Below are 19,431 nucleotides of genomic sequence, written 5' to 3'. Positions count from 1 at the left end.
CTTGTTCTTGTGGGAAAATTGTTAATAGTTTTATGTGTCATTGGCAGTGTAAATGAATAAAATATTCTGGCCCATTAACAATGAATTGCTCCTTTGCTGCAGTTCCCCATACCCATGTTTAATAGTATTTAGCAAGCGATTATTCATGTGTATTTTTAAGCACAAAATGCATGTTTTGTGATATATACGCTACCAGTCAAAAATTCGGACACACATTCCGATTCATTGATTGAAAAAGTTTGTCCAAACTTTTGACTGGTACTGTACATACATATATCGTCAACTGAAATCCATCATTGCTGTGGAGCACAGGGAGAACATGCAAAATCCACACGAAAGACCCCATTAGCAGGAGGTGACCCCACAACCTTCTTGCTGTGAGGCTACAGCAGAGATAAATGTGTGATAACTAAATAAATAAATAAATATGTATGTATATACTCTCATTTTGTAAGACTTATTATCCTCAGCAGTGAAATGGGACTTCAAAATAGCACCAGCCAGCCGTAACAAAGAAAGAAATTGGGGATCTCTGTTAATTTTCACTTTCTCCAGCTGGGTTTCAAAGTAGGTTGACGAACGAAAGAAGAGAAGAAAGAAAGAAAGATGTGTCCTACAGTAAACTGTAAAATCCAAATCCAGCATGAGGAGATAAAAGGAGATACATGATGATGATGATGGTAATGACGACGACAAATCTGATGATAGTCAATAACGTCATCACTGTTAGAATTTATTTTGCAATTAAATAGAAAAAAGAGTTAACTGTTTGTCTGTATGCTCCTGCTTCATGTGAAGGTGTAAAAGGTCAGCATGAAAAGATTTACAGCTAACTATAGCCATAATACCACAAGGAACTGATTCTGTGCCAGAACTTTTTAGTGCTGATCATATATTGGTTGGCACGAACGGAGAATATCATAATTGCACAAATCAATCAAAAGCTGCTTATAACGTGCCCCGAACACACAGAGGTACAGTATATATATATATATATATATATATATATATGTAGTCCAATACAACTTTTTGATCAGGTGGCTCAATTTTTTGGCTTCAACTCTCTTACTGCCACCCTGACACTATACACACTGTGTTCACAAGCCATTCATCGCGCAAAGGACTATCTCCCCCACAGTTTTATATCCCCTTACATGAACCAAGTTGAAGTGATCCTTGACACCATCTCTGAAGCACAGCCCTATAAATCCTCAAGGCTGGAAATAACCCCAGCCAAGAACAAATGCCACCATGCCTCAGGTAGCCGTCGATGACAAATAACCCCCATCAGCTGCATAGATCACATCTGACACAGGAGCTCACCCTGATGCTCCTCCGTTGAAATGTGACTTTTAAGAGAAGCGCACACGGTTGGCCACAGTATCATCTCTCAACGTGGGCAATGTTCAGTTGCTTTGGTTTTAAAATCCAGCTCATTGGGGTCTTAATGGATTCTCACTACACCTTCAAACCTTTCTAGTCTTTGCATACACGACACAAAAAGAAGCCGTTTTACATTCACTGTGTCCCAACCATCAAACAGATGAAGCAAGCGATTACCAGTTGCACACTGTAGACCTTATCAGCAAGAGATTTCCTTCAACAGGTGATGGAGACATATAGTTGAAATTGGATACAAAAGGAGAGGCGTAGAAATTTAAATCATTAAATAAATGGTAACGTTACTCCACATCTGCTAGATGGGTAGACATTGCAGATAGGTAGCTGTTTGCGTCACTAAAAAAGCGAATGCTGTTGTTCCCAAGTAGCCAAAAAAGTTCAATTCCAAATATTGTTCCTTACTATCTTGAGAAGAGGTTAACAAGTTACTTATTATTTGAGTTGTGCTGAAAATTGGGACAAAACAGAATTGGATGTTGGAAACGAGACATTTCAGTATTTATTTGAACTCGGAAGTCACAGCATGAAACCCACAAACCAGGATGTCTTGTTGATGCTTTTGAAAACAAAGACAGGGAAACAGGGAAATTGTTAGCTTGGTGGTGAGTGAATGAAAAACACCCAGCAGGTACTAAACATGCAAGATAAACACATTAATTAGTGTGAATGGTTTTGATGAGCTGGACGGTATATTTTGTTTTCAGCGGACACAGCCAAGCAGTTTATGTCCCAGATTCCAGTTGTGTGCTAATCTAGGATAACTATCTGCAGGTTGTCACTTTATATATATTGCAGAGATTAGAGCAACATCAGGTTTCTCATATATCGAGTCATGCATGTTTGAAAAATGCAAAATCATTCTCAGTGCAAAATGGCCCCATTTCTATTACTAATATGTTTCCAAGTCATGGCCAAAATGGAAATTTAGCGTTATAGTTTTGGAGCATCAAGTCTGTCAAGCATGAAATGAAACACAGCTAAAAATAAACTGATTCCAATTTTGGTGTGTACCTCTTCGAGAATTACACATAGTGTGGTGGAATAAACTGATTTGAAGTAGAGAAACAAGCAGTGGAGAGACTGAGAGAATAGAACAAAATAGACCAGACAGGAGTCTGAGATTGGGGTTCATTAAAACACAATTGCATTAGCAGACCAAAAGGCACAATCAATCCATTTTGCATTAGACCTGCTGACCCTTCTCCTTTAATTCATATAAATGTTCTGCATGTCCTTCCTGCTTTCTGAGGCCACGTTAAGATTCTGCTCAGCTCCAGTCACATCTGTGATGGCACAGACAATTTTCTTTACTGCCTCACTTCTCCCTCAGTGTCCCTCAGTGTCAACATATGATTCAGAGTTAGACTAACGTTGTCACAGTGAATAAGACGTCGGATGTCACACACCAAAATAACCCTCATCCCGATATCAAGAGGCAAAAACTGAAATCAGAGGGAGATTAACATGATAGAATTTGGACAGTAAGTTGCTATCGGTGTCCTGTTCAATATAAGCCCAGATTCACTGACACATGGCAGACATGACCAACCACCCACTCGGGCTCTTGGTCATTTTAGCTTTATCCCAATTAAAATCTGATGCACCATCAGTCCCATTCTACTTGGCATCATGGCAAGGAAAGCTGTTACCATGGTTACTGCACACGGCTAGGATGCTGAAATGCTTATGAAATCTCACTGAAAATGTTTACTGAACAAGGCTCAACAGGCATGCTGTAAACGAATCATTTCATGTCGATGTCAAACTCAAGACAGCAGTTTTATCACCGTCTGATATTCCATTAGCCTGGCTAGAAAACGAGCGTGATGCGGGCCAAGCATCTCCTTCGAGAGCTGGTGTCAAAGCACTCTTCAGCCAAGATATTTGGAATTGTCCAGCCTCTGTTTGCTTTCTTTTGCATTTTCCTTCCTTGTGCGGGCCATGTGAGGAAAAGAGGAAACAGTCTATCTCCTTTCTCATCAGGAAGATATGAAGTAGTGCCTTAAATGACCAGTGACAAACAAGCCTGTGGAACAAGCAGATAAAACATGACTTTACTACCTGTTTTCCTTTTGATATCCCCGCTAACTGATCCTTGCTATCCTGCAAAGCCGGATATACTGTTGGAAGGCTTAAATATTTCAGCAACATTGGTTTGTTTTCTCTAAGTCCCCAGTGAGGTGAGAGTGAAATCTTCCAACCTTTTTCCAAAGATGACTCCGACCTCTGAGAAAGGAGCAGAGAGTCATAGCTCCAGTTTCCATTGTGGCCAAACAACAAATATTAGAATTTTACCATGTGATCTTAGTCATTCTGATTCCTTATTGAATATAGAGTAAAAATTATATTGTTTCACACAGTCCCATTGTGAAGTGCCATTGTATTTTCTCACAAAATTATTCATAATCATAACTAAACATAACGAGGCTTACGTGTTCAAGTCCTCTCTCTGTTCAGCAATTTTGGAGAGTTATGTATCACGCGGTGGCTTCCGTTGGCAGGCAGTGGCGAACACCAGCTCTGTAAGCTTTTTGTGCACAGGATTTTAGCACAGAGGAAAATTGACTGCTCGCTTCACAATAACTAAACAGCCACAACAAAATTGCACCTGCCAGGAAAATACCTGAGTCATTTTATACACACCCGTTCAGGTAAATCAATCACAGAGCTTGTCACACTGCTGCCATTCCTACATGATCTATGCATATTGAAAATCTGCTTCAGTCACATAATGGCTTTTTCTTTGCTTTTTGCTATTTTTTACTTTTAGACATGTTCAATGCACACACGCACACACACACAAAAAAAAACTGTTTAATGAAGAGTTAAAATATAGCAGTCAGTGTGCAAGTATACAGACTGACTTTTTTGGTGTTTGGTTTTGTGTTTGACAAACTTTGCAGGCCAAATCTCCTGTGCCACACAAGATGGCAGATAGTTGGCATGGAAACCATCTTAAATGGGGTGAAAGCTGAATGAATGACACCACTGGAGCTCCTCTGTCCCAAACTAATAACTCCTATTGTCCTCTAGTCTGTCAGTTTTTCTCCTATCAGATGTAGGATACGCAAACCATTCTCTGGAGCATGGCTGCTAATTTGTATGCCCTTGTAAGAGCCTAGTGTGCCCCCAACCACCCTCACAACTCATAAGCTCCACATCATGCAAGGGTCACTAATTCAAAGATTCAAAGATTCAGAGTGTTTTATTGTCATATGTCGAGTGGAGAAACACATTTCTCTGTACACTGAACTTCTTTTTCACTGTCCACAATGAATGTGTGCATATATAGAAAAAGATAAATACAATACAAAAAAAAATTAAAATAAAACATTAAATAAATACAATAAGAATAGGACTATCTCAAAAACAGCAATAGAAATATAATACAATAGAAATATATAAAATAGAACAAGCTGATATATAAGCTATCTGTGTGCAAAACGAAGCATCCAAGATTATGACATGTGCAAATGAAGTGTGCGAAATGTAGTGTAAACAGTTGCCTGATTGTTCCATGAGGTAGTTGATTCGATTATTAACTCTTTTTGAGGAGTCTGATGGCAGTGGGATGGCTTAATATTAGACCTAATGGCAGAGTACATGGCCTCCTTCAGTAATTATTTTAATGAAGGTCAAGCATTGGCGCAATTGCAGCATTTCTGTCCCAAGGGATAGTTTTAAAAACTCAAGGTCATGGATCATTTAATGTCTGCTGCAACAAACATCCCATTTAAAGGGGGCATGAATCTTGGTTAATTCCGTAAATTTCCTTTGTTTATTTCTTCCTCTGTCCTGCGGAGTTCTTGCTGAACAGGTTTTTCCTGATAAGAATAGACAGACTACTGCTAATATACTGGAATGCTCTAATCTCAGCAAATAACAAAACCCAAGCTCTCTGTGACCTACAGGAAGGTCCAACAAAAAACATGCACTCAGTGTGTCATACTGACTGACGTCACAGCAAAAGCACTGTAATACACTCTTAGAAGCTACGTTATGTATTTTGTACCTGTGATCATCAGCCCAACCATCAAATAAAGTCTGAAAATTCATGCTGAACTATTCGAGGGAAAAATGTGCAACTGTTGTGACATAAACTGCTAAGAAGAGTCAACATCGACATGAGAAAATAAGATCACACGAGAATAATTATATAATTATTACATAATCAGAATGAAAGTCAGGAAACTGGTGCAACACTAATCCATTTCATCACCAGCACCTTTATTGTTGCCATTATAAAATACTAGATTTTTCAGTCAGTATACTGATATTGCAAAATACAGGTTGTGTCTACAAGTGCAACAGGCCTTTGTTTTCATTATTGATAAATCAGTAGACTGTTTGGTCTGTAGAGTATCAGCAAACACTGAAACATTTTCTAAAGTCATTTAATGAATTTAGTTCAAGCTCATACAGTAGAAATGAACTCAAGTGGAGTAAGAGTAAGTGAGCAGTGTATAACAGTTTGTGTATTTGCTACTCAAGGAGCTGCTGTATCATAAAAAGGCATGATGGGGGGCCATATCTTCAGCCAAATGATGACGTGCAGACAAAGTGTGAGGACAAAAAAACAAAGCAAACCTCGTTTTTCATACAGAAAAAGGCATTTCTGCACTCAAGACAAAAAGCCAAGGGAGCTTTTTGCCGTCAGTCTCTCTACTGCAACGTATATTAGACTGGAAAATAAATCAAGTGATGGATTATTCTGACAGCGTTTTCGCGGGTGGAAAAATCTTTACTGTTCATGTCAGGAAATGATAGATGCAAATTGAAATCTTGGCTGAAGATGAATGTGATTGTGACACTTGAGCAATGTGGGAGATTCAATTTTAAAAACGAAAAACGGCATCATGACTGACTGTCTGGGAAGATCTATCTAGCAGCTCATGCAGTTATCAAAATGTGGCGTTGTATCAGATGCAGACCAGATACTACAGGGACATAAATAATTAATACAACAAACATCTGACGAGAATGTATTTTATTCTATGTAAATCAAAGAGTACAGTACTACACTGCCCTCCTTTGTTATGACACTTCAAAGTACATATGTATCTGTAAACTGTATGTAAGTACCTGAAATGAGAGCAGGAATTAAAGGAGACAGGCTCTATGTGCATGATTTGCTTTAATGTAGCTCAGGCGGTGCTTGCCCTATTTACTGTTTTGCAGTTCGGTAGTAATGACAACCTGATTTACTAGTGAAGTAAAAAGTCATTCACTTAACTCTAAACTGCTGTGGAATAGCGAAACGCAAATCAGCTGTTGAGATACAGATCGAGTGGGTCACTAAAGTAGTTCAGTGTAGACACAATGTACCTGAGACAGCTTTCATCCTCCCGAGTTGGAGAATTTGTGCGGCATGCTCAGAGACAGCAGAAACGCCAAGAATATTTTAAGGAACAACTTTCCAATCACAAAGGAAACAGCGTTCTCTTGTGTCCGACAGATAGAGTCACACTATTTACACATTTGCTTAAATAGAAATCTGGCCTCACCGGTGTAAATAACTACAGCTAAGTGAGAATTTTAAATAGTCACATTTCCACTTTAACATTTCAGAAACAAGTAAACATTATTTCAAGAAAACCAAAAACTGTCATATTATTCACCTGGCATGTCGTACGCGTCTCTGATTGGTTCATTCTTTGAGAGTGGGCGGGACAAACCGACCAATACCGTTTGAGCTCACCGCCTGACACCAAAAAGTAAACAAGCCTGTTTTGATCTGTCAGAAGTCGAAGGACGGACCTGCTGCTTCAACAAAGACTCTGCTTTCATTCCGCTCAGACAGCTCATGCATAATGGTTAGTGTTTGACACAAATTAGAATACTTTCATTCGGTGGTTTTTATTTCCGCTCTGCAGAATCTGGCTATTTTTATGCGGCTAGCGCTAGATCCGCTAGCAGGCTATCAGCTGTTCGCGCTGCTAGCGGGCTCCGTCTGAACTCCACAGTAGCTGACAGCTAAAACGCGCAGTGACAGCGGCTCTTATCAGCAGGTTGGATATACGCATCGATATAGTTTCACATCTGTCATGACGCTCTTTGGCTCATAAGCTGTGGCGTTTGCAAAGTTTCGTCGTTGCTCTCTAACTGTGACATTACAGCCGTAACCACCCTCCTGTGGCCCTGAACTTCCTGTTTGTTGTTTACTCCGACTGCTCTCAGATCTAACCCAGCGTGTGAAGGAAACTTGGAAAGATGCCAGCTCTGGCCGGATAATAAGCAATGGAGCCTGATCGTCACTGTGCTGACATGGCCGAGGACGGAGAGCCGAGTCCAATGGAAAGACTGGCTGGCTCGTCAGGCTCTCCGGGCCGAAAGACCTACAGAAGTTCATCCCACCTCCGCAGCCTCCTGGACGGCCTGCTGGCCCTCCGACAGAGCAGCATCCTGTTTGATGTGGTGCTGCTGGTGGAGGGTCGACCCATCCAAGCCCACCGTATACTGCTGGCAGCCTCTTGTGATTATTTTAGGTAAAATGTTGAAGCAGCCCTTTTTGTCCCAGCATTTATTATAAGGAAGTCTGCAACTTTCATTTTTGGTTTCCATTCCCAGACAAAACCCTAAAAAGCAATGATACAGATACAGATACAGATTTATATCAGTGATCCAAACAGCCCTGAGACACAATATCATCCATGGGTTTAATTGAAAAGCAGAAAATGAAATGTTTATGACAATAATTTGGAATGCATTGTAAATGTACCTGCATCTTATTCTGTCTCTCAGATTCTTATTTTATTTTATTTTTTTCATTTAATTCCATCCACACAAAAACACTCTAATCAGTGAGTACCATTCTGTTCAGCCATTTCTCCAAAGACCCAGATAGCATGTTGCAGAGTCCCATTCAAGTTCATTCTCTTACACACTATCTGCTGCAGCTTATCAACATCGTCATGTGTTTATCAGCCTTTATCTTTGCAGTTAGCATTTATTTGTGATTGTCTAGTAAATTAAACTACCGCTTTCATACACAGATGCAAAGCTTGATCTCCACATGTAGTTAGCAGTATATGTGATGTGGAGTAGTCAAGCTTTTATTTATACAGCACCGTTTCACAAAGTTATCTTAAGGCGCTTTCCAAAGAGAGCAAGTCTAGACCTTCAAGACCGAGAAAGCAATAGATGCATACACTGTGTAGTAAGTATGGATTACTTTAAATTGGTTTGTGTCTTTCTTTTTATGGATAGAAGAAGATGCTTCTTTGGGTTTTACCTTGTGTAATTAAACCAGAGCCATTCTTTTAGTAGTTCACCCTGCAATCCCATCATGATAGTAAAAGTAGTTAAGACAAGGCACTGATATCCTTTAATACTCTGGCTCTTACTGCACACTGTGTCTGTCCAGTATTACAAAGCTTTTCTCTTGGTGTTCTGTTTTTATTGGCTAGTTGAAAATAGAAAAGAGAGGTGGATAATCTGCTTAACGCAGATCGATTAGTGATTAATTGATTATTTTACTGTCAACAGGCCTGAAAGCTGACCCAGCATAACAATGCCTCACTCTTCTTTACCAGGGGGATGTTTGCTGGAGGCCTCCGAGAAACACAGCAAAAGGAGATTCCAATCCATGGAGTATCCTACGTGGCTATGAAAAAGATACTCGACTACATCTACACCTCAGAGATTGAGTTAGACTCAGATTCTGTACAGGATGTCCTGGTAGCTGCCACACTGATACAGGTAAGATGCTGCTTTTATTTTGCTAAATGAAGCTAATGAAGTATAACATTTTTTTCCCAGCTGACTTTTGTCCTTTTGTATTTGAAAGCTCGAGAATGTCATAGGCTTCTGCTGTGATTTCCTCTTCTCCGGGATGGATGAGAGCAACATTTTAGAACTGCATCATCTAGCTGAGCTGTATGGGCTGCGGCAGCTGAATGACAGGATCCACTCCTACATCCTCAAAAACATTCAGAGTTTGTCTCGAACTGATGTGTACAGACAGCTCCCCCAAGATGAAGTCCTCAAGGCATTGAGCAGTGATGAGCTGCAGGTGAACAGTGAGAACGAGGTGTATGAGGCTGCGCTGTACTACCACTTCAGTCCGGAGCAGGTGGAAACTGACCAAGTGTACTTACAGGTCAGTCTAAAGATCTGGGTCTGCATTTTGTACTCGTAGGCCTGCGCTTTAGTCTGACTCACACTTTTTGCTCAAGCTTTCTCATTCTTAACCCTCAGGGGTCTATGATCAGGCCTGCACGATCAGATCATTAGATGTTATTGAAGCATTATAACAAAAAACTAGGTCAGTGCAGATTTGAAACTCTCCCAGTTTTTGTTCGATCTTGATAGATCATCTCAAACTGAACTGTGAAAATATTTATCCAAGTGGAAAAGTGGGATAGCATGGGCGGTTGAATGTGGGCGATGTAACTGTATGTGAAGACTTTGTATGTGGTTGTATAAGAGCAACATCAAAAGTATTAAAAAACGGCCACAATAGGTTCAGCCCCCTCAGGGTTACAAATATTAACTTTGTTTTTCTGACCCAAAGGACAATCTCCAAATGCTCGATGCCGTGCGTTTCTCCCTGATTGAGAAACAAGTGTTGCAGAGACTGCACAGCAGACTGGACCAGTGCCCACTGAGGGATCAAGTTTCAGCTGCCCTGCGTTACCACGAGCAGGAGATCTGGCAGCCCGTCCTGCAGAGCCCCCTCACCCAGCCCCGGTCCACCTTCCACTGTATACTGGGCTTCGGCGGCATGTTCACCTCCAGCTCCCACGCCGACAGCGAACACCTGCTCCAGGTGTTTCACCCAAGCTGGCCGGAGTGGAGGACTCTCACTGCAGCTCATGCACCCAGAATGTCCAACCAGGGCATTGCTGTGCTCAACAACTTTGTTTACCTTATTGGAGGAGATAAGAACACCAGCGGATTTCGAGCAGAGACTTGCTGCTGGAGGTGAGCTCCCATTTATTTATTTATTTATTTGTTATTATTATTTATTAAAAGCAAAGACCTGATGTGAGTGACTGCTTTGTATTGAGATATACTCACAGCTCCAACCATCGATACTTTTTACTATGAATTAGTATCAGTATCTGCTCATTTTGATTAGTAGTAGAGTTTAAATATGTCAAAATATTGATTACATTTGACAGGATCCTGAAGCCTGCAACGACATCCTCAGATATAACCTGTAGTATTTGATCCAGTTATTTATTACTTCTTTTTTGCTCTACAAATTTGGCTTCTATTTAAATGCTTTATGTGCTTCCTTTTAAATGTTTCTTTCACCAACTCAATTTAGAGTTAAATAAGTTATTTCAAGTGTCATTCAAGGTGTTCTTGAAGCTGTAAAGATGCTGTAAATGCAGCAGAAACAATACAACCAAATGTTTGGAACAGCTACCAAACAAACGTTTTGATTTCTTCCTGACTAAAACTCACTCAACCCAACTGATGCGTTATATTTCTATAACATATCAGTTAAGCGTATATTTCTAATATATGAAACATATCATGTATCTCATAGGTCAGTTGGTTCAGTACCAACTCCGTCACCTGCTGATTGAATTTGAGTCACATTTCTTCTTCACTGTGTTGAGGGATGTCCTTCGTCCTCAGATACGACCCTCGTCACAACAGCTGGTGCTCTGTTCAGCCTCTGCAGCAGCAGCATGCAGACCACTGCGTTTGTGTGGTGGGAGGCTTTATTTACACCATCGGGGGCCGAGACTACAGCAATGAGCTGAACTCGGTGGAGCGCTATGATCCACAGACCAACACCTGGGAATATGTGTCTCCTCTGAAGAGAGAGGTATGTAGTTAAGAGCGGAAAGTTTAGAAGGAAATGAGTGCAATATCTCTGACAGCCACATGATGGTGCTACATACTCACCTGAGTGTCAGTAAAATAGGCTTCCCAAACTTTTCTCAATATCTTGAGATTCCTTTAACACCAGTCTAACCTTCGCCACAGGTGTACGCCCATTCTGGAGCAGTGATGGATGGCAAAATTTATATAACCTGTGGGCGCAGAGGATCAGCATATCTCAGAGAGACCGTCTGTTTTGACCCTGCAGTGAATGAATGGGTGGCGTGTGCTGAGGGGCCAGTGGAGCGGGCGTGGCATGGCATGGCTGCTGTTAACGGACGCGTCTACGTTATTGGAGGAAGTAATGATGAGCATGGATATCGGCGTGATGTCTTGAAGGTACGATGCCATCGTTTTCAGTTTCATGTTATTTCACATTTTGCCTACACGGATTGCATTACAACACATTTCTGTGTTTTCGTTCGTTTCATGTGCGAGCACTTTACATAATTCTTTTGTTTGACGCACTCTAACTTTTTAATCTCTCCTGCTGAGTCCTATAAATTACAAGTCATACAGTAGTCTGAGCCACACTTTTATTATGTTTTTGAATGTCTTTCAAGTGCTTAAAAGCCAATGGATGTCAGTTGTTGAATGAAGTAAATTGGCTCTGTAAGAGCCCGAGGGAATTATTATACGCAGCGCTTTTATCGAGAAACGTCCCCCGTCCTTTTTATTTTTCAGGTGGCATGCTTAGACCCTGCAGCTGACTCATGGTCTTTAGTGAGCCCTCTCCCCAGTGGTCACGGAGAAGCAGGCGTAGCCATGCTGGACAATCGCATCTACATCTTGGGTGGACGCTCTCACGACAAAGGCCACAGGATGAAGTATGTTCATGTGTACAACACTGACGCAGACGAGTGGGAGATTAAGACTGACTTTAAGGAGCGTGTCTCTGGCCTGGCAGCCTGCGTGGTGCTCATGTCTCCTGCCTTGATGGCCCAGGCCAGGACCTGGGAGCAACGCACCAAGGCTTCATGGGAGGACATGGACCTGGATAACTCCATTTGAGGACTGAAACAGCTGTGTGGAACTGAATCACCATACACAGAAGGCTGCCATTGCACTTTTTTGAACAGCATGTTGAATTTGAGGTACTTTGGGGATGTTTTTGTGGCAGTGGCTATAGCAGCATTGTGTCCTTTTTGCATGTTGACCGCTTTGAGTGCCTCTGAATCCAAGTGTTATTCAGGACACACTTTTTGTGACTTCACAGCCTGCCGCCATGTTCAAATGTTAAATCTACTGTTGGTAATGATCCCATATTACTGCGTGCAATCATTTCTTCTTTTTTTTGAGGGGAGTATCAAAGACATATTCTTTCCTATCTTTCAAGTGAAATAAAGCAGTCAAGATTACTGCCTATGCAATGTCCTCTCAGCACTCTCAGCTGCATGGGCTTATTCTTTTGAGACTTTTTCATACTGGTTCTTCTATTGGGTTTAGACTTTTACAGGCAGCCTTTCCCCTTTGTAAGGGTTCTTAGATAGTCAGCTACAAGGTCTGTTTCTTAGAACTGCTGCTCCTCTCATCCTAGCAGCTTCTGATTATTGTGAGGAACACCAATGAAGTTACTATCACACACGAACTACTGAATAATAATTGGGTTATTAAACATAATTGTGCCTTTTTTTTGTGTACACGTTTTTGTTTATCTGGATACATTTCGGTGGAGATGAACCTTACCAATGTTGCTTGTGTTGTTAAAAAAAAAAAAAAACAAAAAAAAAAGAATTTTATAACTGAATGATGAGGTACTCATGTTACAGGCTATTGACACAATCTTTCAATATCTTGGCATTTCAGTGAATTAGTGACGTGATATTTGTGCCATGAAAATCAAAGCACTGTGGTAAGACTGTGTACCCCTTAACTGATCTGTGTGTTTTTCCATGGCAGAAACCAAACAGCACAATGTGGAGGAGTGTTACAGTATTTCTATTTGTCTCCATACTCCACAATATGTCAAATGACATCTCCACCGCAATGCATAATTAACGTCTGTCAAGAGAAAAACCCCAGGAACAGTTCTGTCCAAAAATACAGTCAGCCTTTTCCTAGAATAAGATCAACATTTTGGTACACACTGTAATGCAAGATAAGAAAAATTACTGTCCTATTAACGAGATAAGTCTCTGATTTAATAAAAGCATCTAATGGCATACTGTTTTTCATTGCTTTAGCTTGCGAGTAGCGAGGCTGATTTTATTGTTTAAACCAACAGGACAAATGGTTTGGTGTTTCTCCATCAAAATATCACCTCTTCTAAATTCGTCGGGGCAAAGAAATGGCAATCCTGGATTTTACTTATCCGTACATCCTAACTCATTCCCTGGAGCATCTATGATCTTGTGCTAATTGCATGAAAGCAGAAACAACATTCTGACCAATGACATTCAGTTTTTTCCATGCCATTAAATCTGCAGGAAATATAATTGGACTTCTAACCAAACAGATGTGTAACCTAGATATGTTTTTGGTTTTTGGCATGTAGGTGTTGAGTTGTTGTCTCAGGACCTCATTTTTCTTAAAATCCTTGCAAATGTTTTAATTTCAGTTTAGAAATTACAGTTAAAAGCTTAATGAAAGTTAATTTCACTGCCTTTCTGCGTACCTCAATGCATTTATGATAATGTAATGTAAAATCTCCACAGGTGGTTGTCTCCCTTCTTTAAATTACTCACAGGTGGTTGCTGCCTCATGCCCTTTATTCCACCCAGTCTCTACCAGTTCCTCTCCATTTGGCCCAACACTCCATCAGCTTTATGAAGGCTGACTGCTGCTTTCCTCTCCGAGGCTGTTTCATCTACATCTGTTACCCCCTGCCAGCCCTAAGTGAGTGGCCCTCCACCCTTTTCTCTTTCACACTATTGTGCCAGCCCCCGCCAAGTTGTCTGGTTGGATCTGCTGACACCAGCAGATGCAGATGCAGGATCAACAATCTGCTGTGTTTCTGTATCAGCCTTTTCATTCCAACGCTGTAGTACCACCTGGGGGGCACTTAAGACATATGTCATGCACTTAACCAAGTCAGCAGCCTTTACAGACATCTGAGTGCAGGTCGATATGGTGCTCTTTGCTGGACCATTATCAGAGCAATTAAAAGACCCAAATTACCCATTGATGTGGAGCTATGCAGATTAAACCCGGTGGAGTTATGGACAGGCCTCAAGGGAATCTTACTAAGTGCCTGCTTTCACTTTTGTTTTTCCTACTGTGTATGAGAAGAGGAGGTCCAAAGTCGGGCAATAAGTCAATAGCAAACAAAGGAAGTCCTCTGTGACTGAGGATGTGGACTCAGAGAGGCCCTTTTCACTGTGCCAGACTATAATCCTCCTGAGCATCTTTAGACATTGACTGGGGACAGTAAACAGCTTGATACAAAACAAGAGCAATACAAATGGCAACAGTGTGCATTTCTCCATATAAAAAGTCAGTACAGTAGACAACACACTATTGTCACCTATGATCAATAGATCAGAGGGTGCCATTTTATCAAGCTGCAGAATCCATTTTGCGTATCTGTATATCAGTCAGCCCCGCGACAACCACCCAGGAAATATTCCCTAATACGTTTGCAGAACAGCTACTTTATCCAGATATGCTGCTCATTTTGCTCCAGGTCCCTCCAATGTGGTTTGAGAGTCCAGTTCTACCTTCAATTATTCAGCAGCTGCATGCCCAGTTCTACAGCTGTCCATTTAATATTTTTTATTACACATGCCACGTCTTTATGCAACATAAATAGCTGGAGCAAATGAAGCATAGTGATCTCTGCTCCATTCTAAGAATAAAATACTGTACCAAAATAAATAAATGAGTAAATAAATAAATAAAGGAAAAATAAAATCCAACTGTTCAACCAAGACCATCAAACAAACAGATGTGCAGGACTTAAACAGATCACTGTCCTTTTGTACATAGATTCAAATAGGAGTCGTTAATATTAATATACTTGATTTAAGAATGAAGGAAAATCTGTCTTATAATTTGAAGGATAAACATTTAAGTTGCCATCCAATGATGAAATAAAGTTGTTTCTACCAGGTTCTTTGAGTACAATTGACCTTTTTGCGTGTTTTCAAATAGAGTTTACGTCCATAGGATCGTCTTAGCAAGGATTTCATTTCCCTGCCTCCTATTTTGATTTTGACTGGGTTTCATTTAAAAAGGCCTTCTGGAAGATATAATCTCACGCATCGATCTCTCTCACTCTTGTCACCATTAAAATGAGTAGCTGAAGTCTGTGCTTTATACAGCTGGAGAAGTCTGAGCCTGGACTTGTTGGTTCAAGAAGGTAATGAATAAAATCCACGCCATCCCAGAACTGTTCCTGAACGACGACCTCCTCCCCCTTCCTCCCCGTTCCTCCCCTCCTGGATTTTACAACAGTCATTAGCAGCTCATAGCCACCCAGGGTGGAAGTGATAGGCCAGGTCTGTGTTTTTCAGCGGTGAAAAGAGCCAACAGCCCCCCATTTCATCCTTTTTAAGGCTCATTGAGATGGAGACGATGCTGGTGGGTAAACCTCAGCAGGTAAGCCGGAGTCACAGTAATACAATATCTTTAATGCATGCTGGGCCCGTCGAAGCGACATAGTGCTCCTCATTAGACCAACAAAGAGGAAATACAAACAGCACTAAAGGAAGTACTGCTTATCTGAGCTCTCTGGATGCAGAGTATGCAGATATGCACCAAAGACAAAGGCACTTAGTAAACTTTCTGAATATGAATTGGATGAAAATCTAAATTACACTATAGGCAAAGAATCAGAAACTTGATAACTGGCTGAATTTATTTCCAGGGCCTGAAGTTATCTGAGCTTTTTTTTTTTTTTTTTACCACTCACAAGTATCACATTTTTGGTAAATTCAATTTAAATATATTAAGTGGGAAGAAAAACTAATCATCCTTTAACAATCAAAACCAAATTATCAAAAATAACAAAATGCTTTTTTTCATTCACCCTGCTCTCCTGGTGTTGCGTATTTTGTCTGCACTGCCTGTATCTGATTCTGAATCTAGAAAACAGAAATTATTATTATTTATTTTCACACATGACACAATCACATCACGTTTAGGGTTTTATTTTCAGATCACATCACAGTTTGAGGACATTAATTGTACAATTATGTTTTATTCTTCCTTTTTTGTACAAAAATAACATTTACACTGAACATGAGATGAAATACAAAATAAATAGACAGTAAAACACTTTATCAGAATGGCGCAGCACGATTCAGTAGTTGCACTTAAAATAACTGGAGTCTAAATCCTGCCAGTCTGAACAGAAAACAGAGACAGGCGGCTCCCTACACGTCTTTTCATCCCTCACTTTCTCTATTGTTGTTGCAGGCCTCTGGCCCTCAGCCTGTCTGGGCATGCATTCCTGTAGCTGCGAGCACTGGATCAGCAATCTGTGGAAGATGGCGCAGCGGCAGCCTCAGTTAAAGTCACTCTCAGTCAGTTCACATTGACGATCCCCTCACCAGCAGGAATAAGAGAACAGTGGGTACTGGCTCCACTCAGCCACGTTGCTATGGTGATAGCCGTGGTGCACAGCTTGTGTGGTGTAGTCTGCGGTCAGATGGTGAGGAGGGGGATACTGGGCGGGACCGGGGCCGCTCCACTGTCCCAGCGGCTGCTCGGCACTGTAGGGGCTGTAGATGTGGTGGCTGATGACCCCCGGCTTGCCAGCCTGGGCCATGGTCATGTTGAGGACCCCGGGGTAGTCCTGGGGGCTGGGGAGGTGCTGGGGGCCACAGGGCGAAGGGCCAGTCTCATGCAAACGGGACTTCGAAGAGTCATGATCGGGGACAGTGGCGACATCAGGGACTCTGGACTCGAAACTGCTGCGTCCTACACTGCTGTTGCAGCTGCCGATGCTGGAGGAAGGAGAGGGAGACTTCCCGTACTCGTGGAACCTGGGGGGGAAATGGAAAGTCAGTATTTTGGTTGTCAGGACGAGATGATGCTCTCAAATATTGCACAGGTCACTGGCATTTACCTGTAGGGCTGGTAGGAAGCTGGAGCGGGAACCAGCTGCTCAGCATTGTACATATCCCTGGCATCTGTCCCTGGAGGCGAATCTGTCCTCACTCTCTGCTCCCTCTCAGCAGTCCAGGGGGAGTAACGCTCCTCTTTGATGGGTTCTGCCTCTTTCCTTTTGGGCAACTCTGGTTCCTCCCCATCATAGCTCTCATATGATGACTGGCAGAAATCTGAGGGGACATAAATCATCACATCAACTTAAGAAAACCAGCTGAGAGAGAAAAAACCTCTCAATTTCCAGTCTTGAATCTCTACCTTGTGGATTTTCCTCCTCAGAGTCTCTGTTTAGGATGTTGGACATCTTCGATCGCTTCTCGAGGTAGGCAGGGTTCTTGTTTGTACGTCTGTAGAGCAGCATCAAGTTCATGAAGACACTACATGCATTTGTTTCACTGCTCTTTTCTACAGAGGCCTCTGTCACCAGTAAACGCACACAGCTACTGAGACACTCACCTTTTTTTAGTTGTGCCTTCATCCCGGAAACCTTTGGCAAATGGATTGTGATCAATCTTCAGCTTTGTAATCTGCCAGGAGGGAAATAACAAAATCAGTTAAAATGACAAAACTGTGTAATATTGTCTTAGAAGCTTGTTTCGGTTTAAAGTGCTGCGAACTGACCTTGGTGTTCTGGTAGGCGGTAACAGCTGTGAATGAAGTCTCTGGGAAGGTGAAGGTTTGGAAAACACTCCAGCGGACACTGAACAGGTCATCTGCCTGTACAATGTGGAAGCGAGGATGGTAGCGATGCATTGAATGCAAAATGATCTGCAGAGATGGAGGGTAAAAGAATGAGTATTCTGCAACACAGCCTGAGCTACAGGTTTCACAAGGTTTCCAAATTACTCACATGGCCATGCTGATCGAGTGTGTTGTTGGTGAGCTTGAGCTTGAGGAAGGAGACGGACTGCTTCATCCAGTGGCTCCCCGGGGCTGGAGAGTCAGGGTGGAGGTAGGTCCTGCATGGAGGCTGGGGCTCCGCTTTTCCTGCCACCTCCCATTTCTCTTTATTCCACTGAAAGAAGAGAACAGTCAATCAGTCGGTCAGTCTGTCTATCACAGACCAAAGTGATTTACAGATTCTTGCCTTCCCACAGTGTCAGTGAAGGCTGATAGAGTGGAAAGTGCTGGCTGGTCTGTACCACCCGCAGAGATAGGGGGTAGTACAGTGGACTCCCAGCAGGGGATAGAAAAACAGGAAGAGATAGCAGCCTTTGATGTACAATGTCAGGAGGGGGGTGGTGTGTGTGTGTGTGTGTGTGGGGGGTGATAAACAGGGGATGTCTTGTCTGTAGATTATGGTAACCATTCTGAGGTATCTAAAGCCAAAGCCAAGGCTGCTTTGACGCATTGAAAGAAGAAGCACTGCTGTCTTACCTTGTACCTGAAACCATCCTCAGGGACCATGTCCACCAGTAAGATGTACTTGGCACATGGAATAAGGCCAGAAAGATTCACTTTACAGTGTGGAAACATCCTCCTTGAAAACATAACGGATAACGTACGAGAAGTTCAGGCAAACACATCAGACTGCGAAGCATCACACAGCAAAATGTTGCAACGCCAACATTTTGGATGAACTGTAACTTTTTTTGTCATGTTACCTTCCCGGTTTAGTGATGATCATCTCTGTCCCTAATTCATGAAAAGTCTTCCAGAGTTCAGGGTCCTCCAGAGTCATCCTGATGTTACCCTGGAGATAAGCATCTGGTCCGGCAGTCATGGAGGACGGAGGAGGGCAGTTGAAGTTGGGCTTAAAGTCTAGAAGATGGTAGGATTGTACGATTCATCACATAAATGCTTCACCAAAAAAATGTCAGAATTCATGAAGTCATGATCCAAGAAAACTGGGTTGGAAACTGAATTTATTCATCACACTCACCTCTGATTGTCTGCATTATTCAGGTTCAGGAGCAGCACGGAAAATGTTTGAAAAGGTTCATGTGCTGAAGGTCAGTAGGAAGTCCAAATATCAGTAAAATCCAAAGTGTTTCTTCAGCTCTCCTTTCCCTCCTTTATGTGAAAAAAAAAACAACAACAAAACCCCCAAAAAACAAACATAACACAACAGATATCCAGCAGTTCAGGAAGTCAGAAGCTTTGTCAGTCTTGTTTCAGAGATCTTGAGTCCTGCAGGATGGGGTG

At 41.8% G+C, this 19,431-nt stretch overlaps 2 protein-coding genes across 2 annotated transcripts; one reads left to right on the top strand and one right to left on the bottom strand.

The window, feature by feature from the left end:
- Positions 1–7,099: 7,099 nt before the first annotated feature.
- Positions 7,100–13,400, top strand: klhl22 (kelch-like family member 22). Its single transcript, XM_029510606.1, has 8 exons — positions 7,100–7,214; positions 7,579–7,886; positions 8,934–9,099; positions 9,188–9,499; positions 9,914–10,323; positions 10,990–11,182; positions 11,344–11,577; positions 11,923–13,400. Exons 2-8 carry the CDS (start codon positions 7,639–7,641, stop codon positions 12,247–12,249), a joined length of 1,890 nt encoding a protein of 629 aa, XP_029366466.1. The 5' UTR covers positions 7,100–7,214; positions 7,579–7,638; the 3' UTR covers positions 12,250–13,400.
- A 3,323-nt stretch (positions 13,401–16,723) lies between these two features.
- Positions 16,724–19,184, bottom strand: tbx16 (T-box transcription factor 16). Its single transcript, XM_029511267.1, has 9 exons — positions 19,169–19,184; positions 18,891–19,047; positions 18,664–18,766; positions 18,137–18,301; positions 17,908–18,054; positions 17,743–17,813; positions 17,545–17,633; positions 17,246–17,459; positions 16,724–17,162 (listed from the first exon to the last, which is right to left on the bottom strand). The coding sequence occupies exons 1-9, from the start codon at positions 19,182–19,184 to the stop codon at positions 16,724–16,726; spliced, it is 1,401 nt and encodes a 466-aa protein (XP_029367127.1).
- Between the last annotated feature and the right edge of the window lie 247 nt (positions 19,185–19,431).

The sequence above is a fragment of the Echeneis naucrates genome, chromosome 9 (assembly GCF_900963305.1).
Source record: "Echeneis naucrates chromosome 9, fEcheNa1.1, whole genome shotgun sequence".
Lineage (NCBI taxonomy): Eukaryota > Metazoa > Chordata > Actinopteri > Carangiformes > Echeneidae > Echeneis > Echeneis naucrates.
The sequence above is the reverse complement of the archived record's forward strand: the minus strand, read 5'-3'. Positions and strand labels throughout refer to the sequence as shown.

What these genes read in the sequence shown, in the direction of transcription:
- tbx16 (XM_029511267.1), bottom strand. An exon ending in ATCATCACTAAACCGGGAAG is followed by an intron (nt 18,767 to 18,890) that starts GTAACATGACAA and finishes TATGTTTTCAAG; the next exon opens with GAGGATGTTTCCACACTGTA. An exon ending in AGGATGGTTTCAGGTACAAG is followed by an intron (nt 18,302 to 18,663) that starts GTAAGACAGCAG and finishes CTCTTCTTTCAG; the next exon opens with TGGAATAAAGAGAAATGGGA.
- klhl22 (XM_029510606.1), top strand. Translation starts at nt 7,639, where the DNA reads ATGGAGCCTGATCGTCACTGTGCTGACATGGCCGAGGACGGAGAGCCG. An exon ending in GCCTCTTGTGATTATTTTAG is followed by an intron (nt 7,887 to 8,933) that starts GTAAAATGTTGA and finishes CTTCTTTACCAG; the next exon opens with GGGGATGTTTGCTGGAGGCC. An exon ending in TGTCTCCTCTGAAGAGAGAG is followed by an intron (nt 11,183 to 11,343) that starts GTATGTAGTTAA and finishes CCTTCGCCACAG; the next exon opens with GTGTACGCCCATTCTGGAGC.